The sequence below is a fragment of the Plectropomus leopardus genome, chromosome 13 (assembly GCF_026936395.1).
Source record: "Plectropomus leopardus strain MGB_pleo_1.0 chromosome 13, ASM2693639v1, whole genome shotgun sequence".
Classification (NCBI taxonomy): Eukaryota; Metazoa; Chordata; class Actinopteri; order Perciformes; family Serranidae; genus Plectropomus; species Plectropomus leopardus.
Window position 1 is genome coordinate 32,209,923 of NC_142188.1, and position 17,708 is coordinate 32,227,630.

The window sequence follows — 17,708 nt, forward strand, 5'->3', positions numbered from 1 at the left end:
ATATTAAACAGAGGAATACATCTGTACACCTTTTGAATTTAACTTTCTCTCAGTTACTGAAGACTGACGAGACTTAAATGCCTCGTCTTGTCTTTTGTTAGTAATTTAGTTAGTAAGTCCACTGTTCCAACAAACACCAGCTCTGGTTTGGCTGAAATAAATCCTTAATTCACCAAGTTAGATGTAAAAAACATGACATTAATCCCCTGGTCTCTCTGCCTGCTGGCTGCCGGCTGTTTACAGTCCTGTAATTTCTCTTGGTGTTTTTCAGCTCAGCTGCCTGTTCCACTGGTATAGAACGGAGACTTAGCTCTGGTGGTGCATGCTGTGCACTACATATATTGAGTTAAATGATAAGAGGAGTACCTGTATGTATGATGTTATTGAAAAACATACCTTCAGGATTTCTAAATAATATACCCTGATACTGTAATATTGTGCTACAGCCCAAGCCTAATACAGATGACTATTTAAAAGATAGTTCAAGTCTTTAAAGTCAAGTCAAGTTTTTAAAATAAGCAAGGCAGTTTCTTATAGAAATAGGAACCCCGTAAAGGCCTTGGTGGTATTGATAAGAAATGTATGTCTCTATCTCTGTACTGATTTGAACTGTGTTTTCTGACTGCAGGTTCTCTGTGAGCTTTTCCAGTCTGCTCCCCAGCGAGGCAACGTGCCCATCTCTGGAAACATCTCAGGCTTCATTCGAAGGCTTTTCCTGCAGCTCATGCTGGAGGATGAGAAGGTCACCGTCTTCCTACAGTCCCCCTGTCCGGTGGGTAACTTTCTCTGTTCTTGAAGATTTGCTCTCTCTCCCTTTCAGACAGTAAAGAAATAGGTTTGTGTAATCAGTTCTGACTACGAACAGCCTTACAGTGCCACTAGCATGGCTGAATACCGGTAAGAGCTTTTACATCAGGGACATGGGCCTGGATCCAAGTAAACTTGACCCACAGACTATTTTTTTATTAGCATGAACACTGTGTACTGTTCCAACTGTGCAATTGTACCTAATATGGAAATGCCTTAAGGGAAAGTTATGGGTTTCATCTGATCAACCATTCAGTTTGCTTGATGCTCACTGATGACATGTTTGGTCCATGCAGAGTCATAAACAATTATCTTCAGAGAACCATAATTTAGAATTAGAATCTTTTTTTACAAAGTAGGTTTTCACATACAAGGATTTTGTCATGTTGTTAGGCAGAGGTGTGGACTCGAGTCACAAATTTTATAACTTCAGACTCACCTTCATTATGTCAAAAAAGACTAAAAACTCGAGTTGGACTTTTACACCAGTGACTTGTTACTTCACATGGACTTGAGCTGTTTCACTCGAAAAAATGCTACCTTCCCCTAAGTCCACAGATTAAAAAGTACATTATTTAAAAGGTGTGCCACAAATCAATTCACTTTCCCTCATTTTCTGATGCTATTTATTTCCAGCAAGTTGACACAGATCCACTTTGTTTGAACCAGTCAGACAGCATGCAATCAATTCGCAGAAAAAAAAAAACCCCAAGCAGATGTAACATTATGTTGCTGAAGCCAGTTAGAAAGAAATCAAAATAAAGTATGCGAAACGTGATAGTCCACCGTGTTGATGAAACAAACTGTTGCTGTGTTACCAGTTTCACATGATTGGAGTGAGCTGTGACCACCAGGGGACAGCACAGCAGTATGAAGCAGGAGCCTCCTCTAATCACAGTGCTCCCCTCAGACTGATGCATGCCTGCTGCGGAGCATTAGGGTGTCCTCAGTGACACCTTAATGCTCCATATTTTACACAGCTCAATGATTGGTTGTCAGGAACGCTCTATTAGGACTGTGTGTGTGTGCGGGTATGTCTGGAGGCAGGGTGTAGAAAAATTGGTTTTAATTACCCAAAGCAAGTCATTGTAACATCCGAGCTGTCTCATTGCTCTAAGGGTTGTATGCTGTTTTTTTCTTGTTGCTCACTAGCAGAGAAGGACTGGGTTTGACAAGGTCGTTTGGTTGATCCAGACAAGCTGTTTGAGAAGCAGCGGCCCAGAATATCATGACTTGTCATGAGATGTAGTGAGTGCATTGATGCTCCCCAAAGGACAAACTTTTCCAGTATAACACACAGCCCCACTGTGTAACACTAAGTAACTGAATGAGTGATAAAACAATACAAATTAGGTGTCAGTTTAAGATTATTCTGTCCTCTACAGCTAAAAATTCCGTGACCTTGATCACTGACAACCTTCCTACAGATAACTAATGATGGTCTTTGGTTTTAGCAATACTCCAGTGTATTTTGACTTTCCATGTCCATTTATTGTGAGGTGGAAAACTGGACCAGTGTAAGTTAAGCAGTTTGGCTCTCAGGATGGCAGTGTCACCCTGACAGTATGTAGGTTATTTGGTGGTTCACTCGGTCCAGTTGTGAGTTCACAACTTTAGTCCAAGCTGAAGCATTTCTGTAACCATGGGATGAATTTCCATGAAATATGGTTTAGATGGTCAGGATAATTTGCAATAACTATGGGGACTTTTCATTAAAAAGATAGTTTGTTAAAAAAAAACAAAGTATTGGGTGTCAGTGATAGTGGTGGGTTTTTGAAGTGGAGCTGTATGAGATACATATGTATAGACAGTGTATTATATACAGTAGCTGGCAGTCAGTGCACTCTTGGTTTGGGGGCAGGCACCACAGAGCTCAGCATTGCCGGGCTGTATTGAGGGGTTGATATGAAAATGCTTTTTGATTTTTTTAAAGATTATTTTTTGGGCTTTTGCCTTCATTAGATAGGACCTTTTAAGTGTAAAAGGGGGAGAGAGTGAGAGGGGATGTCATGCAGCAAAGGAACCCGCTATGGAAAGGACATAGCCTCTGTACATACATGGGTGCCCACTCTATCAATAGAGCTACTGGGCGCCTCTAAAAAAACATAGTTTAGCCACTTTAAAAAGAGCTACATAAAAAATACAATATCAGTCTAAGTGGACGCTGTATTGAGTATTTTCAAATTGAAGTTTAGTTTCAGTCGGATCGAGTAACAGCCGCTAACAGCACTTTTTGAAACAAACAGCTGAGTGGCGGCAGATGAGAAATGTAGTGCCAAAGAAAAAGGCTATGTGATGGCAAGGTAAAGCTGTGAAAATACTATTGTCCACACAGACTGATATTGATTTCTTTATGTAGGCCTTTTTTAAAGTTGCTAAAATATGTTTTGATTTCAACTCCTGTTTCTGCAAACTGGGAGCTGGGTGCCGACTGCCAGCTACTGTATGTAATACACTGACTATACATAAGTATCTCATACAGCTGCACTCCAAAAATCCACAACTATCACTTTAAGTACCATCCAATACTTTGATTTTTTTTCCAAGTAACCGTGAAACTATGACACTCCCATCAACAAGCCAGTGTTAGCATGCTAACACACTAAGCTAGTTTGGTGCACATGGTCTACCTAAATATACCTGCTGAACATTAGCACGTTAACATTGTCATTGTGGACTTTTTAGCATTTAGCTAAAAGCACCACTGTGCCAAAGTACAGCTTCACAGAGCTGTGGCGTGTCTGTAGACTTGTGCCCCACTTCCGCTGCATGGTTGGTAGCTTGGTAGTTCCTGCATCTGAATCAGCATGTTATTGCAAAACTTCCCATTATTATTATTATTATTATTATTTGGTAAATGGTTAATGAATTGTAGTGCCTGTCTGTTCTCCTGACCATTTAAAGCGTGTCACACAACATGTCGCATTTACCCATTCACATACACATTCACACACTGATGGCTGAGGCTACTGTACAAGGTGCCACCTGCTTATCAATTAAACATGCACACCAATGGCCTTCACAGCCTTCAGGAACATTTTAGGGTACAGTGTTTTGCACTTCGACATGTAGACAGGAGGATCCAACCACCGATCTTCTCTTAATAAGTCTTAGTCACTGAAATATCCTGAAGCTAATACGATCAACTTATTTTTATAACATTTTGTCTGTCTCCTTTTTTCTCCCCAGTTATACAAAGGACGCATCAATGCCACCAGCCACATGATCCAGCATCCCATGTACGGAGCAGGCCACAAGTACCGCACCCTCCATCTACCCATCTCCACCACCCTGGCTGAAGTCCTTGACCGGGTTTCTGGTATGTGTCATTACAGAGAACTTCATTTCTAAATGGGCTGGTAGTTAAAATACAAACCACATTCCCGAAACACTCCCAGGACTATGCTGCTGGTTTTTGCATGTCATCCACCCCATTTCTCCCCTCTGTATCTCAAAAAATCATAATCATCATTGTTAGACACTTATCTTTAGTATCAAAAGTAATTCTCTATAAAAACAATCCAATAAGACACACAAACACACACAAATCAGAGGTAACTGTACTCTTTGTTTCCATGGCAACATTCTACCTCTTGTTTACATCCCCAGCAGCTAGGAGAGATAAAATTCATGGTAATTAGCTTTTTCATATTTTACACCAAGAGGGCATTTTTGACTTCACTCTCAGATTGTCAAATAACCTGAATCTCATATTTGTGTTATCATTAAGCAGATAATTACTGTGCATTTCAAATGTGTGGAGACATGACTTTAAAATAAAGACCTTGTGAGAAACAGCTCATTTTCACACAGAGCACACTGTCAGCTCATATTGTTACTTGGTGAAGCAGGCCAACAGTTCCTGTGCTGGAGGTCTGGGCTGCTTCAAACTGTTGCAAAATGCATAACTGATGGGTCTAGAGACAATTACAAGGATGAGAATGCAAAAAATTAATACGACATTTCCTTTTTCAGACTTTAGGCCCTCTTAATGACTCTTATCAATGCACTGTCTGATAACCCAAAGTCATATGCAGCTGTTGAACATGCAGGCATTGTTTTAACAGTTTTGTGAGTGAAAAAGGTTGGCTAACACAGTCCTAAGCTATACTGTGATTTTTCCCATTAACCCTTTGGGCCTGCTTTAATATTGCACACACTCATATTGCTCTGCAAACAAAATGCGCTTCATCATGCTTTTAAAGATATTATACAATAATATTATTTTCTACTTTTATTAAATTTAATTTTTCATTCAACATCAGTCCTAATCATAACTATCAAATATTAATTCTTTTTCTGGATTTTAACCCTTTAAATGCCAGGTTTTTGTGACGATGTCACCATATTTTTAGATGAGAAAAAACACTTAAAAACTAATTATTTTCAATATACTACCTGCAAATCCATTTCTTTTATATATTGATATGTCAGTGATTAGCAGCAACATTGATTATGACAGTGCAGCTAGTGGAAATAGAATGTATTTTCTCCATGTGCGAAATATGGTAAAAATTAAGTAATCAGGTAGAAAATTGTCAAAATGACAAATTCCAAGGCAAAAGCCCAGAATGACACCCAGAAATAATACAGTGCATGTTTTTATGCTTTGATGGCTGTCGGATCAAACATGTCAGTTTGAATGGGTTTCAGTGGAGCATTTTTTGCACTTAACAGTCTGAATGTAACTATTTCGTTTCCACAGAGTATTTTAGACTTATTGTAGGAGCTGAGCTGGAAATTCCAAGATTAAACAAAAGTACACAATCTGACCGAAATGTATACCATATGCATGAACACAGCCAAAATTATTGAAACAATGAAGAATGAAAGTGCGTAAAATACCCAAACAATCCGTAAGGGTTAATTTTTTTTTTTATTGTAAGTGGATGCACAGATCATAGTCTCAGATTTCCCTCCCATTTTTTTTCCTTCTTTCATGAAACAAAGGGGACATGCTCCTGCTTGATCCAAATATAATTTCATCTTTTGCTGTGCTTTTCTGGCAATCTACAAACAACAAATTTCTGCATTAGCACCACAGTCTTATTTCTTTGGATTTTTTACTATTTTATGCACCAACATCTCAGTGCTGGACAGCTGTGAGTTAAACTCAGTCTGTAAAGATAATCAGGGACAGAGGGGTCACATTTGACTGCATGGTGTGTTTCTACAACCTGGTATATTCTCAGCCTTCTCTCCAACCTCATTCTAATCAAGGGGTGAATGATTAGGAACTACATTTTACAACATACAGCTGCAGTTTTAATTATAGCCTAAATTAAAATGGCAAAATGTCTCCCTGTGGTTCAGCCATGTGACCTTGTGGTTTAATTCTTTGGCCATTAAGGTCATCAGTGCAGCACCTTTGCTGTGAGCTGCAGTATTACCTGTTAGCCTTTAGCTGGCTATGGACTCTACATGATGAATTGCTCACCTCTTGGGACCTTGAGAGACACACAGAGACACAGACAGACACAGACACACACACACACAGACTGTACTTTTTCTCCTGCAGAGGTTCTCATTGAAAATAAGTGTTTCAAGCTTGCCAGTACTTACTTTTGCAATAAATAAATCACAAAAAACGTACATTATGTCACTCATCTGATTTTTTTGCTGTTTTCCGTTTTTCCAAACAGACACACCCAGCATTACAGCCAAACTGATCAATGAGCAGAAGGAGGACAAGGAGAAGAAGAATCACGAGGAGAAGGAAAAGATGAAAGCAGACAGCGGCTTCCAGGACAACTATAGTGTTGTTGTGGCCTCAGGTACTTGGACCAGTTCCATACACACCCCCTTCCAACGGGAACCCAGCCATCAGCTAATTAGCCAACCTCTGCTGGCCGCCTTGTCTTATCCCACAGACTACATGCCAGACAGATTGAAAAGGGAATTGTGTAGATTGTTTAACCACAAATCGAAAGCATTAAAATGACCAAAAGGTGCTATTTGGTGATGATAAAATATTGATGTTTTTAAGAGTCTGAATTCTCAATTTACTGCTCAGTCTTTAGTATTTCCCATATATATGTGTATATATATATATATATATATATATATATATATATATATATATATATATATATATATATATATATATATATATATATATATATATATATATATATATATATATGTGTGTGTGTGTATGTGTGTATGTATGTTCCCACGTAAAGGCATAGCCTCCATTGATCTGAACTTGTGTCTAAAATGGAATGTTTAAGCTTTGCAAGTGAAAATAATGATCTTTATTCTAAACTTCACAATTAATTCTTAAAATAAACAGACTCGAGATGTTCCCATATTCTCTGTGTTTGTTATCAGGCTTGAAGTCCCAGTCCAAGCGAGCTCTTTCAACCCCTCCTAGACCTCCATCAAGGAGGGGCCGGGTGATGAGCGACAAGTTGACCGCTTCGTCTGGTGTCGACCCTTCAGCCAAAACCATCAGTGTGCCTGTCTTCCACCTCTACCACAAGCTGCTTCCAGGTACAGCTTATACAGGTGCAAGGTTAACATGCAGACTGATACTGTATCTCAGAAGCAGATTCGAGAGGATGTCCACATTTTAAGCCTGCAGGGTTGTACAGCTGACTCCAAGAAAATTCTCCTTCGACTCATAGACAGTTCTCTTTCAATGCAGATTTTAGTGCTTAGGAATTGCACTTTGCCTCCGTTTGTGTCTCTGTCTGCAACTTTGTGTTTTCACTGCCGACTGTCTTGGCCAAGTCTCCCTTAAAAAAGACATTCTTAATCTCAATGGGACCTACCTGGTTAAATAAAGGTCAAATAAATAGATATTCCAGCAGGACATCAAGGTGTTTCAAACACTTAAACTAAGCAGCCAAAGGTAATGAAATGAAGTTTTTCATTTTCCTTGTCCTCTCCTCCAGGTCAGCCCCTCCCACCTGAGATGACCCTGGCCCAGCTACTGACGCTCCTGTACGACCGCAAGCTGCCACAGGGCTACCAGTCCATCAACCTGACTGTCAAACTGGGCTCCAAAGTCATCTCTGACCCTGGCCTTTCCAAGACAGACTCCTTCAAGAGGCTACGCACTGAGAAAGGTACCAAAACAACTCTCCAGTGATTATTCTAATGTTCAAATAATATTTCAGTCACCAAAAGTTTTATTCCTTGCCTCTAAACTGTCACAGTTTCCAAAACTGGACTGTCACAGTATGCCCTCCTTTTTAAATTCAACATGAATCTAACTTATTATATAAACAAATCTAATATTCTTTGGCATGTTGTTAAATTCTGTTGCGGTATGTTGCATGGTGGTGCAGTGGGTAGCACTGTCACCTTTCAGCAAGAGGATTCCAGTTTCTGCTCCAATAACTGCTCTTCAAATTGGCTGGTTGAATTTTTGTAAATTATTAGTGTAAATCTGAATAAGTGTATTAATTGTATGTCAACAAAACATTTACTGGGAACAAACCTTTTCAAGTTGAGGGAATCTTGGGGGTACCCATTTATATTTAAAAATCTTGAAGTGAGAGTTTCAGGGACTGCTTTGAAAATGGCCATACTGCCAGTTCTTCCCTCGCCAAAATTTAGACAGCCTTGGAGCCCCTTTTCCGCTGACAAGGGTAATACCACTAGGCAACATCTTTGTGCTATCTTAAAAAACTGAGTGCATCACAGTAATGTTGGTCTTCAATTATTTTAGCCTTCAGTGCCAGTGAAGGCTAAAATAATTTAAAAAAATAATTAAATAATTCCAAAAATAATTCCAAATAGACCCAACAGTGGGGGCGCCACTGTTGGGTCTATTTGGAATTCTGTGCCCTTATTCCATGGAATAGAATGAACTGAAGACATGAGATTAAGACCAGTTTTTTAAACCGAAAATGATGTCAACAGAAAGGTGTCTAGAGGTTACAAAGCAGGTGCATTGTAAATAGGTTGTGCTGCAGTAAAAATCCAGTTCTGTGGTTATTATTCTCCTCCTGCATCAACATTTAATAGAGTTGTACTTTGGTCAGGGCTGAGCTCACATCACCTGGGTTATTTGCTTTCAAAGAAAAGCTTTGAAGCCTGAAAGGTTGTTGAGAGGTTTATAGCACAATCCGTTCAATCAGTCGCTCGTCTTTTTACCTTGCAACCCCCTAGGGATTAAAGCTTTTTGATCCTTAAATATTTCCTTCATACAGTATTCATGGGATTTTTAGATATGAATTTATGTATGTATATGACTTTTATGTACATTGGCTTATTGAAAGATTGTCATACAGGGGCTTCTTTGCGAGTATTTCGACTAATGGAAGTATGGTTTTGATGTAATTTGTAGCCAGTTACTGTCTTACTCATTGAAACAGAGAATAGAATGAACACTGTTGCTGAAGGACATGTGGTGAGGACAGATTGTTGCTTGAATCAAAGTGCTGACCCTCCTGTAGCCAGAGGGCAACACTGCGGGGCCATAGATGTCATGACTTTAGGACTGGTTATATTTAGCTATCTGATTCTGCAGGCTGGAGGGTCAGCACTAGGTCAGATTAATTTTTTACATCAATGTCGTGTTTTGATGATCTCAGCACAGGTGAATCTGCAGATCTGCTCAGATACCTTTTATCCATCGACCATGTCCTGTCTGCTATAGTTTCCATTTTTAAACTGTGGTCTCATTTTGTTTGGATGAGTTGTGTGATGGATGGTCAGGTAATTCAGTATCATAGATGTGCATTTTTATTTTGTTATATAGGTGTTTTGCACATGGTGCCACATCACTGCAAAGAACTGCAGATGGGGGGCAGAAAGTGATTACTGCATGGAGAAACACTATAAAAATGCTAAAGTTTTGTGTTGTTGACAGCTATGCCAACCGCTCAAATAGGAGAAAAAAAACGGGCTACTTTTGAGCCCCAAAAGAAGTGACACACAAAGGTGAGAAGTTAAAAAAACTAACAGAGAAACTGGAGCAGCAGACATGGGTAAAAAAATCTGTTTAAAGTCTGGAGGAGCCAGGTCAGACAATGCTTGTGTATGTTTTGTATGTCACATTTCAGCTACAGTTAGTCAGCTGACGCATAGCCTGATGCTACTGCTGCATCCATCCAGGTAAAGTTACTTTAGAGCTGAAATAGCAATATAAAAAGACAGTGATTCTCAAAAAAACATACTCACCTGGTCAAAAACGAGACGGCAGTCATACAGTGCTGCTTTCAATCCAATGTCGTTGACCAGCCACACACCAGCCTCAAGACTCTTCATTTGGCTGGCTATGTAGTTGGAGGTCTGCAGGACTAAGTAATTTGTGATATTGATCACCTACACACCAAACAAATCAGTCAAACTGTGGGAAAAATCACTTTTCCTCAAAGTGTAAGGATCATATCCAATGTGTTTAGAAATTTTCTGATGATAGCTGCTGCATGCAGGTCCATCTAAGGCTTTAGCATTTTCATTTTCCTCCATTCCCAACGATTCCCAGTCGGTGTTCTTCACTTCCTGCCCCAATCTGACTTTTGCACATCATCGGGATCACGTGTCTGCAAACAAGCTATAGCTTTCCAGGTCTACTTTTTTCCTTGTACATGCACTGGAGCATTTAACTTTTCAAACTGTATGCACTTAATTCTCTTACCTGGAGCATCTTTTGTCCATTGAATGTTTGGCGTGAGAGCATATGACAAGTGTCAATTGAGTCTTTGGATCTATGTATGGGAGTTGGCTGCCCTGCACAATATAGTTTTTGTACCAAGTAATCTTCATTGGTGCATTTAGAGCCTGAGAATTATGTGCACAGCTCAAATTTTACATGCACTACTGTTCTTATGCATGTGACATTAGGTGTCTTGACTGCAAAAAGCTCCCCATGTTGTTCTTCAACCTTGAATTTCTCAAAATGACTAGGTATGGATTTGCTACTCCACTTCCAAAGAACTTGAATAAATACCACATTCCTATATGTGCCCACTGCCCAGACACTGGCCCCTTTATGTGGATAGTTATTATCTTCATTTAACTAATAATGTCATCTTCTCTGTGGCTGCTGAATACACATTACATGAGGTAACATATAACCCAGATTAGAGTCTCTCGCTGATCCAGACTACATCACACTTTATTTTCAAGTGAATTCACTGTGGCCTGAATATGCTTTGTAAAGCCGTTCCAGTTGTTATGCCTCTGAAAGAAATTACTCTGACCACAGTCTGCCTTAATGCACCTGTTGGCCGTACGCTACACTTAACTACACAACTATACCCCGAGAAATGGGTCCAAAAACCTTTGAGATTCATCCGTCCTTCCCTGCAAACCTTTTTACAGCAGATAAAACAAGTGAAATGGCAGTGACCCTTGATAAAGACCGTGAGACATTTCCTTTAAATTCACTGCTTTCAGCAGGTGGAATATGTAGACTCTATTTCTGTCAGTCTCCGGTGTATGCACTTAGGTACACATGCCAACATGTACCTTTCACAGAGGCAGTTGCTGAAGGCATCAGTATGCTAAAAACAAAGTGCTTGTCAGTGTTTGACATTCTTTTCCCCCAAACCTTACGGAAGTATGATTTTTTTGTTAATTTTCTGAAACCAAAAATCTGCCAAACATGCCAGCCTAATGCAGTGATTTGCTAGGTGTACACGTGTGTCTCTCAAGCAAGTTTTCTAGGGGCGTTACCCAACTCAGAATTATTTCAGTTAAATTGGATCTGGCTGTTCAATACAAATATTTGACAATTTGTTTTGTTTTCCATGCAAAGTTTTAAAGTTTAACGGGCCTCCACGGAATGGTCGGTTTGATAGCAAAAGTCATGTCATAGTAAACAAGCTAAAGATGAATCACAATGTGCAGCATTGACATAAATAAAAGCTAGAGACTGGATTGTATTAACTTGCTGTGAGATGTAAATTCAGCACTTCTTCACTACATGGTTTTGTCTCTCTTCCACTGTGCTGCTGCCTGCATGTCCACAGCTGTAAAGATTAGCGTGAAAGTCAAAAGCACTTGCTCTGCAGAAAAATCGGGAGACCAAATTGTCCCCAAAAGGTACTCTCAGTCAACTGAGGGTTTCCGATTGATGATTCGAGCCTCCGACCCTCAAGCTGCAGTCCTAAATTTGTCACACAACTGTCTCAGTCACTTTTTGTGTGAATAACTGAGTGCAACACTGTTAATAACTTCAAGAAGAAACTGAGAAGTGTGTGCTGTTATCCTTATTTGCACACTTCATTGTGTCCCCCAGGATGCACCCCCTGAGTGAGCAGGATGTTTTTTTCAAAGCACAACTGTATTTTAAAACATTTTGCCCCGCTAACAGGTTTGAGCAGCGACACTGCCTGCGTGTGCAGTTCAGCTGTGGCACATCTCAACAAAGGAGTCTGGCAGATTTTTAAGTGAGACGCACATGCTTTTCAGCAAAAATAGACAGTAAATCGTATTTTGATGATCATACTGTCTTTCTACCACCTTTCAATACAGTGTCTATGTCTATATTTGTCAAAGAAACAAAGAAAATATAAATATTTATGCTTAAACTCAACCTTTTTTTAGTTATTAACACTAGGCTTTTTATTGTGAAATATTTGCTAGACCATGTTGTTGACAACACAGTGGTTTGCAAAATTCCTTAAATAAGTGCAGTATTAGCTTCTAATTGTGGAAATACAGGACTCATAGCAGGACGAAAGGCTGTCTGTACGAACACTGCACATGTGCGAGCCATGGCAGTTCTGCGAGGTAGTCCTCACACGCTGCTCACACATGCTGCGTGGCCTGGGCACTACCCCTCTCTGTGACAGCATACAATTTACCTCATTTAGAACTTTTACAGACTCCTCTGCTTTTAGACGATGTTAGACAAGACATTAGAAGTACTTTTTTTTTCCCTGAGATGTTTTTGGGGGCCTTTTGCCTTTATTTGATAGATGTTTTAATGTATAGGACAGGGTAAGTGTGAAAGGGGGAGAGAGAGGGGATGACAAGAAGACAGCGTTGTAGGAGTGCAATGCTAAATCAGTGGAGGACTCTCTTAAATAGGCCAAGGGCTGTCAGAAGGAAGTCATCGTCGTCTCTGTTGAACATGATTTTCTTTCTTTGCAAACAGTTTCTTCTGAAGAGCTTGAACTGTTGAGTCCTTTGTCTCCATGGTTTTACTTGCATTTGAAAGAGCAAAATGATGTGGTAAAAATACAGTTTAATTATTCCTCAGGCAGGCTGTCGAATTAACCTCTCGTCCTCTCCCTCCTGAAAACAGGAGCTCTAATCCCGTTTTGGAAATTCACATTAATCTCTGTTAGAAAGCCTTTGATTTACAATCCCAATGACTTTTAAAATTCACTACCAAGAGAAAGTTGAATCAGTTTTATTTATATATCCCAAAATCACAAGTGTGCCTCAAGGGCACAAATACAATCTGTATAAGATATGACACCCTCTGTCCCTTCACTTAAATCCTCACATAAAAAAACTTCAATGGGGAAAAATGAGAGCAACCTCAGAAAGAACAAGAGGCTAAGGATCCCTCCTCCAGGATGTACAGACACACATAGAATACATGTTGTATTGTGTACAGAACAAAACAACATAATCATATTACAGTGTAAACACTCAGTATGACAATTCTAGATAGATAATAAACATAAAGAATTGATCTGGAGGGACACTGAGCAACATCAGGTGTTGCCAAATAGCCCGAGTCTGAGCCAGGTCCTGGAAAGGGACAGGCTACGCAAACACACACGAGGCAAAACTAGAGCACATCATTCACACAGACACGAGAACAGAACAAACACATGCAGAGGGAGAGAGAGAGAGAGAGAGAGAGATGAGAGGAGAGGAGAGGCGAGGCGAGGCTACAAACATCTGGATGAGGCTCTGACAGCCAGGAGGGAGAGAGCGAGAGCGTCCCAGGACAGCTGATGGTCCAGCTCAGTGTGGGGCAAAAAGCCCTGTGAGAGATGTGAAGAGCAATAAATCATCCTCCTGATTCTCTCCTTTGTAAGAGATGATGAGTGGTTTTTTGGAGCTGACTTATCAATCGGCCCGAGCTCTATAGAATCGTAAAACGGCCATCCTGTGCCATCACAGTGGAAGGCTGGTGGCGTAGCACTAGTGGAGGTAGCGTGTGCGTGTTTCGCCTTTCACCCTGTGTTTCAGTTTGACTGTCTGACTTTGTCTTCAATGCCCTGTTATAAGCGTAAACAAGGGCACTAGGACGGCGTTTTGTTTTCTCCTTTCTGATCAGCACATATCTCGTCCAAGGGCAGAGCACCCTCAACTGCAGACGTTAAACCTGTTGATCAACGGTGGATATTTAATTTCACTTTTGGGGGGAAAATAAACGTAAACATTTCTGCGAAGCAATTTCTGAAGGGGACAGCAACGGTGCTGCCAAAAGTGTGCTTGTAACATTTTATAATATTGTTAACGTACAAAGAGGAAACCCTATTAACAACTTAATATACTGAGAAATTCATGGGCATTTCACTTTTTTTTTAGTTTATTTAGTTTTGTGCAGAGTGTAAAGATAAATAATATATACGTACAAAGCCACATTTCATCCATCTGTGCCCACGTTTTACAAATTTTACGGGTATTGATTTACATGACCAGTTCTCAGTGGCTACACTGCATGACAACAATATTCATTTGTGCGAAACACAGTGTGCTGTGTATTATATGAAGCTTCGATCCAGATAATTTGCATCAGTATGTTAATTTGAATGATTTTAAACAGCTGTTCGTGCTGATTATGCTTCACTTAATGTGTCAGAAATTGTCTGACAGTGCAAAAAACACACAAGATCTCTGGTAACCATGGATACAACTTAAGACCTCTCTCTAAAACATTAATGAAAAGTGATGTGTGAGTTTAGTTTCTGTCAAGTGAGACTCATTAAAAGTATTGAGTGCCCCATAAAAATCAGGCTTTACTCTTTCCACTTAAGTCTGTGAACAACTAAAGGATGTTCATAAAAATTATGATAGTAATAATATTAGGGAATGCTTAGCTAAGAATGACTATACAATTATCTTGTTAAAAAAAGGAATGTACATTGAGCAAAACCAGCCTATGGCTTAAAGCATTTAAACACAGCATTTTGACAGTATGAACATTAAAGTTTAGTTATGTAGAGCCTGTGCAAACAAATAAGCAACACCTTTTTTCAGGTTTCTACCTGTTCCACATCCCAACACAGTATATATTGCATATACACTGTAAAATCTGACAAGTTGATTTTACTTTAAAAAAAATATAACAAACCAGTTGCCTTGAAAAATGTAAGTAAATACAACGATAACTCTTAATTTGTGTTTATTTTATACCTAATTGTTAAGTTTAGTTATAATTTAGTCATATTTACATAATATTGTGAAGTTGTTCCAACTAAAAAATGACAAATTTGATTAATTCAGATGTAACAAGTGTAAGCAACTTAAGTAAACCAAGTTTGTGCTATATATATGTATTCTGGTGGCTGCAAACTACTCAGTCATATTTGAACATTCTTAAACATGTTAACAAAACAGAGCGTGCAGATCTCTTTACTTCATCATTGGCTAAATCCTCTTTGTGATGATCAAATCACGTCACACTAACTTAGTTTACTGAAGTTGCTAAAACTTAAAAAGAACAAGGTCGTTTGAACTCATTTTTCAGTTTAGTTTTTAAAATGAAGTTAATACAGCTAAATTTCAAGTCAACGTAACACTTAGATATCAAATAAATGGAAATTGAGATTTATTGTTCTATTCACTTCACTTTTTCAAGGCAGTCAGTTTTATTTGAAGTAAGATCAGCTAGTCAGATTTTACAGTGTATGACAGATAAATTTCTACATTTAAACAAACAGTGACAGAAGCATTCATTTCTGTGACGTAGCTCTCCTCACAGTTGACTTTATACAGTGCTGCTGAGTGTCCCAGATGCCAGACAGTGCGTGAACATACAACAGGTCCTCTGTTTGCTCTCCTTGCAGTGGATCACTGTGACATGCTGAACAGCTGTCCGGAGGACGAACCAATGACGCCCAGCGAAGAATGTCTGGATGCTGCGACCGATGAGTCCCTGCTGGAGACCAACCCCATCCAGTCACCGCTGCAGGTCTTCGCAGGCATGGGCGGCCTGGCGCTCATCGCAGAGAGGCTGCCCATGCTGTACCCTGATGTCATCCAGCAGGTGAGACTCAAAGCCCACGACAGAAGCAGGCACATGCAGGAAAGCACTGTTTACGTAAGGGGGTTAAGAAGGGTTAAAAACTTCACCCAAAGCGTGTTCTCAAACAGGACTCAACAAGGCTTAGAAGTTCCCTTTGTTATAATGTGCTATTGTATTTATACAGGGTTGTCAGTCAGGAATCAATTTCTCAAACAGAGAGATCAGTTCAAGGTTTGACCAGCATCTTTCACACATGGCAATTTTTTTCTCATAAATAATTTGAATTACAGAGAAAAAATGTTTAAGCATTTAAAAAATAATAACAGTTTAATTTCTCAAATTTGATTTTCAACATACAGTGCCTTGCGAAAGTATTCGCCCCCCTTGAACCTTGCAACCTTTCGCCACATTTCAGGCTTCAAACATAAAGATATCAAATTTAAATTTTTTGTCAAGAAACAACAACAAGTGGGACACAATCGTGAAGTGGAATGAAATTTATTGAGTAATTTAAACTTTTTTAACAAATAAAAAACTGAAAAGTGGGGCGTGCAATATTATTTGGCCCCCTTGCGTTAATACTTTGTAGCGCCACCTTTTGCTCCAATTACAGCTGCAAGTCGCTTGGGGTATGTTTCTATCAGTTTTGCACATCGAGAGACTGAAATTCTTGCCCATTCTTCCTTGCAAAACAGCTCGAGCTCAGTGAGGTTGGATGGAGAGCGTTTGTGAACAGCAGTCCTCAGCTCTTTCCACAGATTCTCGATTGGATTCAGGTCTGGACTTTGACTTGGCCATTCTAACACCTGGATACGTTTATTTGTGAACCATTCCATTGTAGATTTGGCTTTATGTTTTGGATCATTGTCCTGTTGGAAGATAAATCTCCGTCCCAGTCTCAGGTCTTGTGCAGACTCCAACAGGTTGTCTTCCAGAATGGTCCTGTATTTGGCTCCATCCATCTTCCCGTCAATTTTAACCATCTTCCCTGTCCCTGCTGAAGAAAAGCAGGCCCAAACCATGATGCTGCCACCACCATGTTTGACAGTGGGGATGGTGTGTTCAGGGTGATGAGCTGTATTGCTTTTACGCCAAACATATCGCTTTGCATTGTGGCCAAAAGTTCGATTTTGGTTTCATCTGACCAGAGCACCTTCTTCCACATGTTTGGTGTGTCTCCCAGGTGGCTTGTGGCAAACTTTAAACGAGACTTTTATGGATATCTTTGAGAAATGGCTTTCTTCTTGCCACTCTTCCATAAAGGCCAGATTTGTGCAGTGTACGACTGATTGTTGTCCAATGGACAGACTCTCCTACCTCAGCTGTAGATCTCTGCAGTTCATCCAGAGTGATCATGGGCCTCTTGGCTGCATCTCTGATCAGTTTTCTCCTTGTTTGAGATGAAAGTTTGGAGGGACGGCCGGGTCTTGGTAGATTTGCAGTGGTCTGATACTCCTTCCATTTCAATATGATTGCTTGCACAGTGCTCCTTGAGATGTTTAAAGCTTGGGAAATCTTTTTGTATCCAAATCCGGCTTTAAACTCCTCCACAACAGTATCTCGGACCTGCCTGGTGTGTTCCTTGGTCTTCATGATGCTCTCTGCGCTTTAAACAGAACCCTGAGACTATCACAGAGCAGGTGCATTTATACGGAGACTTGATTACACACAGGTGGATTCTATTTATCATCATCAGTCATTTAGGACAACATTGGATCATTCAGAGATCCTCACTGAACTTCTGGAGTGAGTTTGCTGCATTGAAAGTAAAGGGGCCGAATAATATTGC

At 39.8% G+C, this 17,708-nt stretch overlaps 1 protein-coding gene across 7 annotated transcripts in view; it reads left to right on the forward strand.

The window, feature by feature from the left end:
• The window catches only part of birc6 (baculoviral IAP repeat containing 6), a 143,995-nt gene that overhangs the window by 53,355 nt on the left and 72,932 nt on the right, over positions 1-17,708 (forward strand). For 5 of the 7 annotated variants that reach the window (XM_088086964.1, XM_088086969.1, XM_088086967.1 and 2 more), the window contains exons 55-60: positions 629-772; positions 3,997-4,126; positions 6,450-6,581; positions 7,138-7,299; positions 7,704-7,877; positions 15,717-15,940. In XM_088086964.1, the coding sequence (XP_087943090.1) occupies positions 629-772; positions 3,997-4,126; positions 6,450-6,581; positions 7,138-7,299; positions 7,704-7,877; positions 15,717-15,940 (966 nt within the window). The remainder of the gene's footprint in view (positions 1-628; positions 773-3,996; positions 4,127-6,449; positions 6,582-7,137; positions 7,300-7,703; positions 7,878-15,716; positions 15,941-17,708) is intronic. The other 2 variants (XM_088086966.1, XM_088086968.1) reach the window with 1 other exon arrangement.